At 39.1% G+C, this 12,239-nt stretch overlaps 1 protein-coding gene across 2 annotated transcripts; it reads right to left on the reverse strand.

Moving 5' to 3' along the window:
• Positions 1-1,558: 1,558 nt before the first annotated feature.
• LOC143746187 (regulator of G-protein signaling 20-like) lies at positions 1,559-12,046 on the reverse strand. 2 transcript variants are annotated; one of them, XM_077237949.1, is made up of 5 exons: positions 11,983-12,046; positions 11,126-11,378; positions 8,297-8,377; positions 4,907-5,141; positions 1,559-3,116 (listed from the first exon to the last, which is right to left on the reverse strand). In XM_077237949.1, exons 2-5 carry the CDS (start codon positions 11,344-11,346, stop codon positions 2,931-2,933), a joined length of 723 nt encoding a protein of 240 aa, XP_077094064.1. In that variant the 5' UTR covers positions 11,347-11,378; positions 11,983-12,046; the 3' UTR covers positions 1,559-2,930. The 2 variants fall into 2 exon arrangements, with proteins under 2 accessions (XP_077094064.1, XP_077094065.1); XM_077237950.1 differs by lacking the exon at positions 11,983-12,046 and having other exon boundaries at positions 2,793-3,116; positions 11,126-11,482.
• Between the last annotated feature and the right edge of the window lie 193 nt (positions 12,047-12,239).

Here is a 12,239-nt window from a genome sequence, read left to right on the forward strand (position 1 = left end):
CCAAATTTGCTGTGGTGACAGTTCAGACTGTCCTCTATCTGTGTGCCAAATTTCATAACTTTCGCAAGCAGTTCTATGGGCTGCCATGGACTTCCAGAGCGGAATAATAATAATAATAAAAACGCCAGCAGTATACATAATTTCGGTAGCAAACAGTAAAAAAACCCCAAAAAAACAGATTTTGGTGCCATAAAATAATCCTCAAACAGCTGTAGATATCAAACAAAATGTGTTTAATTAAATTTTTTTTTTTAAATCACTGTCTACATTGGCACAATCATAAGAGATTAACCAGTCAAAAGTTCTTTGTGAGCAAACGCAAAGTTTCTTGGGTGAACGCTACACAAAACTTTTCTGGGAGAACGCAAAAGCATTAAAATAAAAAATTTATCCCCCATCTCATATTTTTTTCCTATCACCATGTTAGAGCTTGGTAGAGGATGGTTTGGTAATCTGAAAAAGCGTGTTTCTGGATCAGGGAGATCCAATCCAATTTTGCTTTGAAAAACCAGCACAAATATCAAATGGATTACCGGATCCTGGATAGCAAAACGTGGAATTTTCATATCCAGATCATTCTGATCCAGATTAATCTTTTTGAACAACTGGGCTCTGGTATGTAATACATTCACAAGTTTAAATAGGGCCTAAAATATGTGACTGGATCACTCAAACAACATCTGAAGTTGAAAACGTCAATGGAAACATAGGGAGTTCATTTTGAGTCCAGGAATTCACTCCCTCACCACCCTGAACTAGTTCTGGTCCCGCATCGGGACATGGACTGCAGAAGTCCTGTGGTTTGTGGGACCAAGACTTTCGCAGCAGGTCCTTTAGGTCCTGCAAGTTTGCGAGGTCAGGCCTCCATGGATCAGAATTGTTGGTCCAGCGCTCCTCATAGATGCTCAATTGGATTGAGATCTGGGGAATTTGGAGGCCAAGGCAACACCTTGAACTCTGTTACGCTTCTCAAACCGTTCCTGAACCTCAAGTTCAGAGGTCTCGTGGAGTTCATGCTTCGGTTTCTGGGGACCTACATGAACATTAGGCGGGTGTTTAGCAGTAATGTGATATATGTAGCACTAAATCTGAGACCCTTCGGTCAACAAAATGCAATAAAAGTAGTCACAGGAGATGTGTTTGAGAATCGTGTAAATACCTGGGGTCTCATTTATAAAACTATGCGTAGGATCCTTACTAAAAGAGTACGTGCGCCCGAACACCAAAAACGCCGTACGGCAAAAAATTTATATTCACTTATAAAACCATGCGTACGCCAGAACCTGCGTCTCCTCCCCGAAATAACCATATATGAGCTTACAACACCTCGTTTTACTATGCATATCCTTATCTGCATATCATTTGCATGTGCATATTCATCCACGTGATAACATGTTTAACAGTACAAGACATTAGGAAAATATGAGATTCAGTTGTGCGTCACATTACATTGCTTAAAAGCATTTATTAGCCTTTACTTTCCTTGTTTTTGTATAAATAAATCAAATAGTATAAAACACATTTCAGAGAAAGTTTTTCTCAATCTTTTCCACTGGCCGAATAGTATTTTTAATTTGCTTTATATTTTTTATGGAAACAGATAGGCCTTATTGTGTATAATTGATCGTTATTTGCGTGAAAATATTTCCTCAGAGCACGAGTTCTGCTATTATCATGCGCTAAAGGCCCGTTCACACTGGGACAAATTTCGCGCGCGGTATTCGCCGACGTTTAACGCTTCGTGATTAAACAAAGGGCGCCCATGTGAGTGTGCACAGCGAGGCGAAAAACGCCACACGTAAAAGCATCATTTTTAAAAACAAAATCAAAAACTATCCGACCAATGAGATTGGTGCTTTTGCTCACGTGTCTGGAGCTTCTGAAGTTACAGTAAAACACAACTTGGGGGCGCTCAAACACAAAGCGGTCTTGCCGAGCACACATACGTAACGGCGAGGAAGATATACGGCAAGTAGCGTCTACACACTGCCGGGAAGAAGACGAGGAAGATGCAAGCCAAGATAAATGTAGAGCTGCTGGTCTCGGAACATAAGCTTTGACATCCCACCTTCATGTTTTTGCCCATCGAAATGAGTCCCAGCTGCTACTACAGGTAACGCGACTCACCAAACAACATTTACTACTGCTCTTGGTAAGGAGTCATTCACACAGCTTGTGTTCTTGGTTCAAAAACCCCCTGAGAGCACAATAAAATGGAACAGAATCCAGGGGTCTGGATATTTCTGTTTTACATTAAGCACCATCTAATGTCAGGGAATGAATCTGCATGTTCACTCCGCTCATCGTCAGCGAAAATCGCTTGGGTGTGAACACAAAAAACGTGTTGAAAAACGCTGGCGAATAACGTGCGCCGATATTCGTCCCGGTGCGTATGGCCCATAAGCAAACATTGAAACACAGCATGCCTCAGGAAAAGTGTTCAAAAGCAGCACATCCACTACTAATATTTCTATTTATTATAATTTAAAAAATGTTATAACTTCTCGGTAATGATTTAATGTAATTTAAGTGCTTAACTCCATTAATGAGAATGGCATATTTAATCTAAATGTGTATATTAGATAGTTTAAATCATTCTTTTATTTATTTAAACTGTTATTGTGAACATGTACTGTATGTCGCTAAACTGCTCCGTCTCCTGAATGTTCGTACGCATGTCTCACAGTTTACTTACAGATGTACTTACACATTCTCCCATCAAGTTTGTTTTTATAAATCACAACGTATGCATGTGAAGTGGTGTACGGCTCTTTCAGGGCCTGTTTTGTGTGACGCAACGGTTATAAATGAGACCCCGGATCTGTCTCGTCTGACCCGATCACCTGGGATGAAAGGTACGTGCAAACAGGGATCTATGAGGTCTACAGGGAAGCGTGTCTAAAGTGTGTATGTTCATGTGTGTGTGTGTGTTAGGACTCGTTGGGCGTCTGAAGGCTCTGAAGCAGGTCTGCGTACATGCTGGAGTTCATGAACCGTGGGAAGGAGTCTCTCTGCATGAGCATGTAGATCTGCTGCTGTGCCTCGTCAAACGTGCATGAGGAGGGTTCCTGCATGTTGTTGTGGATCACTTCACGCACACGCGAGTCCAGACTCACCTGGATACACAAACACAGGTAATCATGAGCCGTGTTTCCACTGCAGGAACTTCCCCCGGGAACTAGGGACTTTTGATGTGTTTCGACCACAGGAACCAAGATCTAAATGAAGTTCCAGGCAATAATTTCCCCCTGCTTGCGAGGTACTACTTTTTCAAAGTTCAGGAACTTTCAGTAGTGGGACTTGGGCTCTGAATATGCTGATTGGTGGAGTTAATGCCGCATTTTGATTGGCTGACTCCATGCAGTTTGACTCTTTCATTTCAACCACCATTTTTAAAAATCTTTTGTGATATGTGCAGTAAGAAGGGGCTTTCGCACCAAGTAGTTCTAGGGTGGTCTAATGCTTCCCTTAGGAACGTTTTACTGGTTGCATTCGCACCGCCAGTAGGAACTCTGAAGTGACGTAAGACACGCTTGTTGTTGTGACTTTTATTTTGATGGCGCTGAGAACGCCAGATCCAGAGTCACACATAACCCCTTTCCACCAAAAAAGAACTGGTTCGGAACTGGTGCTGGTTCAAAGTTGGTTCAGAGTTGGTTCAACCTTCTCAGAACCTGTTTGTTTTTCCACTGATTAGAGAGCCCAGCGAACGACGTAGTTACATCACTGTGTGAAACGCTTGTGCCAACTTCAAGCATAACAATTACAATGGCGGACTACATCGTCTTTCTGCAAATGTTTATCCTGGCTTTGCGATCCTATATTGGTGTAAGAAGAAGATGTTTAGAACACATCTAACCCGCCCCCAGCCCCCAACGTAAGCATGACGTGGTAAAAGAACAGTTCTAGTCCAGGAAAGAGTTGGTGCCGCTTTGGAAGCAATTTTCCTGGCCGAGAACCGGTTCTTTGGCTGTCGAAACACAACAAACTGGTTCGCGAGTAGGCACCGGCTCCGAACCGGCTCTCATAATGCTTTGGTGGAAAAGGGGTAACAGTGCTCACATTCTCTGTGTTCATTAGTTTATGATCTGTCTAACAGTCCTGTCTAATACGTTATTAGAAAGAACTGTTATACATAGAAAGAGAGTATATGAAAAGTTACAAGCGTTTGCCGTGTGGTTGATATCCAGTGTTGCTAGCTGAGTAGAAACACATTCTCTTGGTCTCCTCGAAGTTGCGTTGGATTTTCTCCTCAGCGTAAAGGTTGAGCCCTTCTATCACTGTTTTACATATTAGTTTCTGGAGTAAATATATAGGCTATAATCTGTTTACACAGCTTTTTTTAAAATGGCGGGTGCTGGTGTTTCACATGCGTTCGGCCAATCAGGGTACTCTAACGTCAAGGATAGTTCCTATAGTGCTGGTTTAGACCCAACTTTGAAGTAGGAGTAAATTAGTTCCTCCAAAAGGAGTTCCTAGAACTAAAATCGTTCCTAGCTCCTGCGGTGCGAACACGCCAATATCCGGGAACTTCCGCCAATAGTTCTAAGAACTATGAAAAGGTTCAACAAAAAGTTGTTTGCTATTCGAATCAACAATGGAGTTTAAAAAATACAACCGATGATGAGGTTCAGGCTTTATTAAGCTTAAATTCAGAGGATGAAATCCAGCGGGGACTGGAAAGTAGCACGCAGTCCTGCGTCACTGGACTAATTTGCCTAATCTTCATGGTACTTTACACCACAGTGGAAACACAGACAGCAACAGGTCTGAAAAAAAAGTTCCTGGGACAAATTGTTCAGGTTCATTTCGGTGGAAACACGGCTATAGATATTCATGTTTAACAACAAAAGTATAAGCAAAAGCACAGAGCATAGAGTTATCATGTGGAAATGAGCATATATACCTCTTTAGGTGACTTTACAGAGACGTAGTCCTCGTATATTTGTTTCACTGTCTGTTCAACCGTGGTTTTGTTGGTCTCTTTCTTTAGATCCTCACAGATGACCCAGAATTTCAGGTTTTCTTCGCTAAACTCAGACTTGAGAAACTGTTGGAAGTGCGAACGTCCTTGAGCACTTTTTATCAAGCGCTCGAATGACTCTCCCCACGACTGAACCTCCTCCAGAGTGAGCTGAGGCCTAGAGGAGACGGGACATCAGGACATGTGGGACACATCTTTAACTCTTTACCCATCTAGTTGCCAGCCAGCGCCAGCATTTTTGAAAATTTTCACAAAACTTTTATGGCCCCCAGAATATTTTGTTGTATGAATATCTGAACATGCTATATATATATATTCTAGCTTCATGCATGAAAAAAGCTGAGAAAATGGTGTTTTGTCAAAGACTTCGTCCGGATGGGATTCAGAGCGATGATCAAACACAGAGTCGATCGAGTCCTTCAACACCTCGAAGCTTCAGTTGTTAACCCTTCAGGGGTTCGACACTTCATTCAGAAACGTTACGCAGTTTTTATTTATACGCTGTTGAATGTTTGATCGTGTTATTTTACATGTGCGTCAGCAATGCTTCTATCGCTTTTTCTGTTTCTTTTTCGCTTGTTTCTGTTTCTTCTTTACTTGTTTCTGTTTATTTACTTGTTTCTGCTTCTTCTTTACTTGTTTCTGTTTCTTGTTTCTGCTTCTTTACTTGTTTCTGCTTCTTTACTTGTTTCTATTTCTTTACTTGTTTCTGTTTCTTTACTTGTTTCTGCTTCTTTACTTGTTTCTGTTTCTTGTTTCTGCTTCTTTACTTGTTTCTGCTTCTTTACTTGTTTCTATTTCTTTACTTGTTTCTGTTTCTTTACTTGTTTCTGCTTCTTCTTTACTTGTTTCTTCTTCTTCTTTACTTGTTTCTGCTTCTTTACTTGTTTCTGTTTCTTGTTTCTGCTTCTTTACTTGTTTCTGTTTCTTTACTTGTTTCTGCTTCTTTACTTGTTTCTGCTTCTTTACTTGTTTCTGCTTCTTTACTTGTTTCTGCTTCTTTACTTGTTTCTGTTTCTTTACTTGTTTCTGCTTCTTTACTTGTTTCTGTTTCTTTACTTGTTTCTGTTTCTTCTTTACTTGTTTCTGCTTCTTCTTTACTTGTTTCTGCTTCTTTACTTGTTTCTGTTTCTTTACTTGTTTCTGCTTCTTCTTTACTTGTTTCTGCTTCTTCTTTACTTGTTTCTGCTTCTTTACTTGTTTCTGTTTCTTGTTTCTGCTTCTTTACTTGTTTCTGCCTCTCTTACTTGTTTCTGCTTCTTTACTTGTTTCTGCTTCTTTACTTGTTTCTATTTCTTTACTTGTTTCTGTTTCTTCTTTCTGTTTCTTCTTTACTTGTTTCTATTTCTTTACTCTTTTCTGCTTCTTCTTTACTTGTTTCTCCTTCTTCTTTACTTGTTTCTGCTTCTTCTTTACTTGTTTCTGCTTCTTCTTTACTTGTTTCTGCTTCTTCTTTACTTGTTTCTGCTTCTTCTTTACTTGTTTCTGCTTCTTTACTTGTTTCTGTTTCTTCTTTCTGTTTCTTCTTTACTTGTTTCTATTTCTTTACTTGTTTCTGCTTCTTTACTTGTTTCTGCTTCTTGTTTCTGTTTCTTCACTTGTTTCTGTTTCTTCTTTACTTGTTTCTATTTCTTTACATGTTTCTATTTCTGTCATGATACACACACAGGAAACGGTAAGATCCAATTGCAGTATTTTATTACGGTAATCCGTACTCACAAAAACCAGTCCAGGCAAGGGTCAAACTCCAAATAGTCAATCCAAACACAAGAACAAAAATAAGAACAAGAAACCAGCAAACCAGAACTTCGGAAGTGACATGGCATGTAACAAGGACTCTGTGACAAACACTGAACAAACAGGGTATATATACACACAGATACTTACAAGGTGACGGGGAACAGCTGTGTGCAATGATCAATGAGTGACAGAACAGGATTATGGGAAATGTAGTATGAGTGAATGACACCGTGGTGGAAGAGGACCTCTGGTGGTTACCCAGGGAAACACAAACCAGACACTGTGACAGTTTCTTCTTTACTTGTTTCTGTTTCTTCTTTACTTGTTTCTGTTTCTTTACTTGTTTCTGCTTCTTCTTTACTTATTTCTGCTTCTTCTTTACTTGTTTCTGCTTCTTCTTTACTTATTTCTGCTTTTTCTTTACTTGTTTCTGCTTCTTCTGCTTCTTCTGGATCTGGAGATTATGTACTCTTGGAGAAGATGTGTAATAGCACCCTCTCGCCAGAAAATTCTGTCAATTGTGGGGAAAGATAAATCTGACCCCTTGGATTTAGAAAAACTTAAGACACTATCTCTGCTTTAGAACATAACACACTATCGATACATGTTCATGACTTTATTGAACACACAGTGTAAACATTCACCACACAGGGAGGAACAAGGCTAATGGATTCTCTAAAGGCGAACAGGTGTCAAATGAATGAGCCGAGATTAGAGGTGTTGCCCTATAAAAACACTGTTGAACACAGTAAACGTTGGAAAAGGTTTCTCTAAAGGATCACAGCTTTACAGATTGTTCATCACTGATGCTACTTTTAATCCTGGTAACATTGCCGAACACACTACGAAGAACGTCATGAATCACTTTCTGACGGCATATACGTCTGAACAATTACACGCTGTAGGTCCTCAGACTGTGTCCAATAAAGACCAGGTCTTGTGTGTTATTTGTCAAGATGGACTGTGATTGTCTAAAGTTCTGATTTAGTTCAAAATACAATGAGTTATAGTTCTGTCATGACCATTCTTGGAGTGTTATGGTAATGGGTTTGACAATGTTGATATGTTTCGTCTTGGCAGAATAAATCTGCTACACTGCAATTATGGTATTTTTTTACAAAGTATGGGGCTTTCTACTGCCAAAATATGCTCCTGTACAATATGCGTACATGAATTACCTATACAGATCTATACAAGTGGAGCTGGGGAGGGAGGAGGGTTTCTGAAAGCGCTGCACTGCTAAAGCAAAGGCTTAACAGTATTTGAAGGTTGAAGAAGAAGCTCATTCTTTGTATATCTGCAGTGTTGTCATTCAAGAGACTCCCGTAACTGGGATGAATCAAAATTACAACCACTAGCAAAATGAGGGATGACATTTCTTTTTTTGCAAATATATGTTCAATATATATTTGTTTGTTCAAAACAAACTTTACTAACATTATAAATAAACCTCAAGGAACATTATAGAAATGAAAAGGCATGTCATGACCCCTTTAAAATTCCCAAGGGGGATGTTCTTAAAAGCGACTACTTTTGCAATATTAAATTTTTTTAACTTATAACACAACTCACATCTCTTCGATATCAGCCTCCTCTTGTTCTTCTGAGATCGTCGTCATAGTTTTTTCCTCCTTAGCAGAGCGTACTGTCAGACTACACACACACACACACACACACACACACACACACACACACACACACACACACACACACACACACACACACACACACACACACACACACACATTATAAAAACATGTTTTCTGTGACACCTGAATGTCTCCGGAGAGGCTCCTAATGAATACGAGATGCACTTCTAAGCTCAGTCTTCATTAGCCTAAATGAAGTTTTCTAGCACACAGTGAAATATCTCAACCACACTGACTTATTCTTCAGTTCACTTAAAATGCGCTGCGAAAAAATGTTTACCTGAATTGTACAGAGAATATGTAGTATATCAAAGTTTACCTAAAGTTCTAAAAACAATGTTTTACAAAATATTAATCTCCAACGGACGTTCACAAAACAATGCCTTCTCTTGCGTCAACACAACATGTGTCGTGGTTCTCTCATGAACGCTCATTGGAGATTAAAGGGATAGTTCACCCAAAAATTAAGATTAGCCGATGATTTACTCTCCCTCAAGTCATCGTAGGTGTATATGACATTCTTCTTTTAGACGAATACAATCTGAGTTATCTAAAAAAAATTCCTGACTCTTCCAAGCTTTATTATAGCAGTGAATGGCCGGAAGTCCATAATAAGTGCATCTATTCATGATAAAAGTGCATCCATCCGTCATAAAAGTGCATCTATTCATGATAAAAGTGCATCTGTCCATCATAAAAGTGCATCTATTCATGATAAAAGTGCATCTGTCCATCATAAAAGTGCATCTATTCATCATAAAAGTGCATCTGTCCATCATAAAAGTGCATCTATCCATCATAAAAGTGCATCTATCCATCATAAAAGTTCCTCTGTCCATCATAAAAGTGCATCTGTCCATCATAAAAGTGCATCTATCCATCATAAAAGTTCATCTGTCCATCATAAAAGTGCATCTGTCCATCATAAAAGTGCATCTATCCATCATAAAAGCGCATCTATTCATCATAAAAGTGCATCTATTCATGATAAAAGTGCATCTGTCCATCATAAAAGTGCATCTATTCATCATAAAAGTGCATCTGTCCATCATAAAAGTGCATCTATCCATCATAAAAGTGCATCTGTCCATCATAAAAGTGCATCTGTCCATCATAAAAGTTCATCTGTCCATCATAAAAGTGCATCTGTCCATCATAAAAGTGCATCTATCCATCATAAAAGTTCATCTGTCCATCATAAAAGTGCATCTGTCCATCATAAAAGTGCATCTATTCATCATAAAAGTGCATCTGTCCATCATAAAAGTGCATCTGTCCATCATAAAAGTGCATCTGTCCATCATAAAAGTGCATCTATCCATCATAAAAGTGCATCTGTCCATCATAAAAGTGCATCTGTCCATCATAAAAGTGCATCTATCCATCATAAAAGTGCATCTGTCCATCATAAAAGTTCATCTGTCCATCATAAAAGTGCATCTGTCCATCATAAAAGTGCATCTATCCATCATAAAAGTGCATCTATCCATCATAAAAGTGCATCTGTCCATCATAAAAGTGCATCTATCCATCATAAAAGTGCATCTATCCATCATAAAAGTGCATCTGTCCATCATAAAAGTTCATCTGTCCATCATAAAAGTGCATCTGTCCATCATAAAAGTGCATCTATCCATCATAAAAGTGCATCTATTCATCATAAAAGTGCATCTGTCCATCATAAAAGTGCATCTATTCATCATAAAAGTGCATCTGTCCATCATAAAAGTGCATCTATTCATCATAAAAGTGCATCTGTCCATCATAAAAGTGCATCTATTCATCATAAAAGTGCATCTGTCCATCATAAAAGTGCATCTATCCATCATAAAAGTGCATCTGTCCATCATAAAAGTGCATCTGTCCATCATAAAAGTTCATCTGTCCATCATAAAAGTGCATCTGTCCATCATAAAAGTGCATCTATCCATCATAAAAGTTCATCTGTCCATCATAAAAGTGCATCTGTCCATCATAAAAGTGCATCTATTCATCATAAAAGTGCATCTGTCCATCATAAAAGTGCATCTGTCCATCATAAAAGTGCATCTGTCCATCATAAAAGTGCATCTGTCCATCATAAAAGTGCATCTGTCCATCATAAAAGTGCATCTATCCATCATAAAAGTGCATCTGTCCATCATAAAAGTGCATCTGTCCATCATAAAAGTGCATCTATCCATCATAAAAGTGCATCTATCCATCATAAAAGTGCATCTGTCCATCATAAAAGTGCATCTGTCCATCATAAAAGTGCATCTGTCCATCATAAAAGTGCATCTATCCATCATAAAAGTGCATCTGTCCATCATAAAAGTGCATCTGTCCATCATAAAAGTGCATCTGTCCATCATAAAAGTGCATCTGTCCATCATAAAAGTGCATCTGTCCATCATAAAAGTGCATCTGTCCATCATAAAAGTGCATCTATCCATCATAAAAGTGCATCTGTCCATCATAAAAGTGCATCTGTCCATCATAAAAGTGCATCTGTCCATCATAAAAGTGCATCTATCCATCATAAAAGTGCATCTATCCATCATAAAAGATGCACTTTTATGGACTTCAAAACAGAAACAGTCATTCACTGCCATTATAAATCTTGGAAGAGTCAGGACATATTTGAATATAACTCTAACTGTATTCGTCTGAAAGAAGAATATATACACTAGGATGAGTTGAGGGAGAGTAAATCATGGGCTAATCTTCATTTTTGGGTGAACTATCCCTTTAAATACGAGTGTTTCCTCACCAGGAGCAGCTGCAGCAGCAGCACCAGCAGAAGCAGCAGGCGTTCGACGGAGTGTGTGACGAGTCCAGGGTTCGGGACGGAGTGTGTGACGAGTCCAGGGTTCGGGACGGAGTGTGTGACGAGTCCAGGGTTCGGGACGGAGTGTGTATCGAGCCGTCGGGATCCTGCGCTCCACTGGTGTGTTCAGCGTTCTTTCCCATCTCCACCAGTTCAGAGCCCATCGGCTGCAGACACAACTTCAGTCCACCAGATGCTTTCACACAGGAGAGAAGATGATGCAACACATTTAACACTTGTAACGCTTAATTAATTGAATCAGCCCTCAGGTGTGAGAGGCCTGAATGCCACAATACACAGGAGACACACAGCAAACACACACATCCCGAGAGAACAATCACAACACAACACCTGAGATCAACAGATGCTGTTTACAATCACTCAGCCATTCTTTTAGTATTATTATAATCATCATTTAGAAACTGCTTATTACATTTTTTTGTAGTATTGATCAATTAATGCCAAATGCCTAGAAAAAGGAATGTGATGCACATGTGTCAGTTTAATTAGTCAAATAGCTGCATCATATTTTACATCTTTCATTATAATCATTATTCATAATGGATTTCAATTTATTTATTGAATCGCGATTATATTTATACTCACTGACTGACATTCGATTAAATACACGTTTCTGTTTGTTTATTTATTATATTTATGTGGAATGCAGTTTGCGCGACATAAATCAGCCTATTACGAGCATCATGGATGCAGTATCTCATATCATATAATACCGTTTTGCCTCACAATACACAATAATGCATACATACATATAATTACACCAAAATAATGAAACTCACCTTTTCACCATGTGTGTTGCAGAAAAGACGAACACTCGGCTCTCGTTCTGTGCGCGCGAAGCTCTCTCACGCGCGCGCGCATGCGCGTGTCAGTCTGCTTCAGATGCTCTGGCGCGCGCATATCATCACATATGGTGTTTCATGCAACGCTTAAATTGTCTTATTGGAAGGTTTTGTGCAAAGTAATAATCCGAACCGTTATTAGAGAGAGAGTATCATAATCTAATATATCTAATTGTTGTTTTCTGTTGTTGTTT

This window comes from Siphateles boraxobius, unplaced genomic scaffold (assembly GCF_051911475.1).
Source record: "Siphateles boraxobius isolate OS27281-9 unplaced genomic scaffold, OSU_SipBor_1 214, whole genome shotgun sequence".
Lineage (NCBI taxonomy): Eukaryota > Metazoa > Chordata > Actinopteri > Cypriniformes > Leuciscidae > Siphateles > Siphateles boraxobius.

Bases quoted from the DNA above. Each gene is read 5' to 3' on its own strand.
- LOC143746187 (XM_077237949.1), bottom strand. From the start codon at position 11,346: ATGGGCTCTGAACTGGTGGAGATGGGAAAGAACGCTGAACACACCAGT. The intron at 5,142-8,296 runs GTGAGTTGTGTT...CGTCTCCTCTAG, and splicing joins GAGGCTGATATCGAAGAGAT to GCCTCAGCTCACTCTGGAGG. The intron at 3,117-4,906 runs GTATATATGCTC...TTGTGTATCCAG, and splicing joins CTGTAAAGTCACCTAAAGAG to GTGAGTCTGGACTCGCGTGT.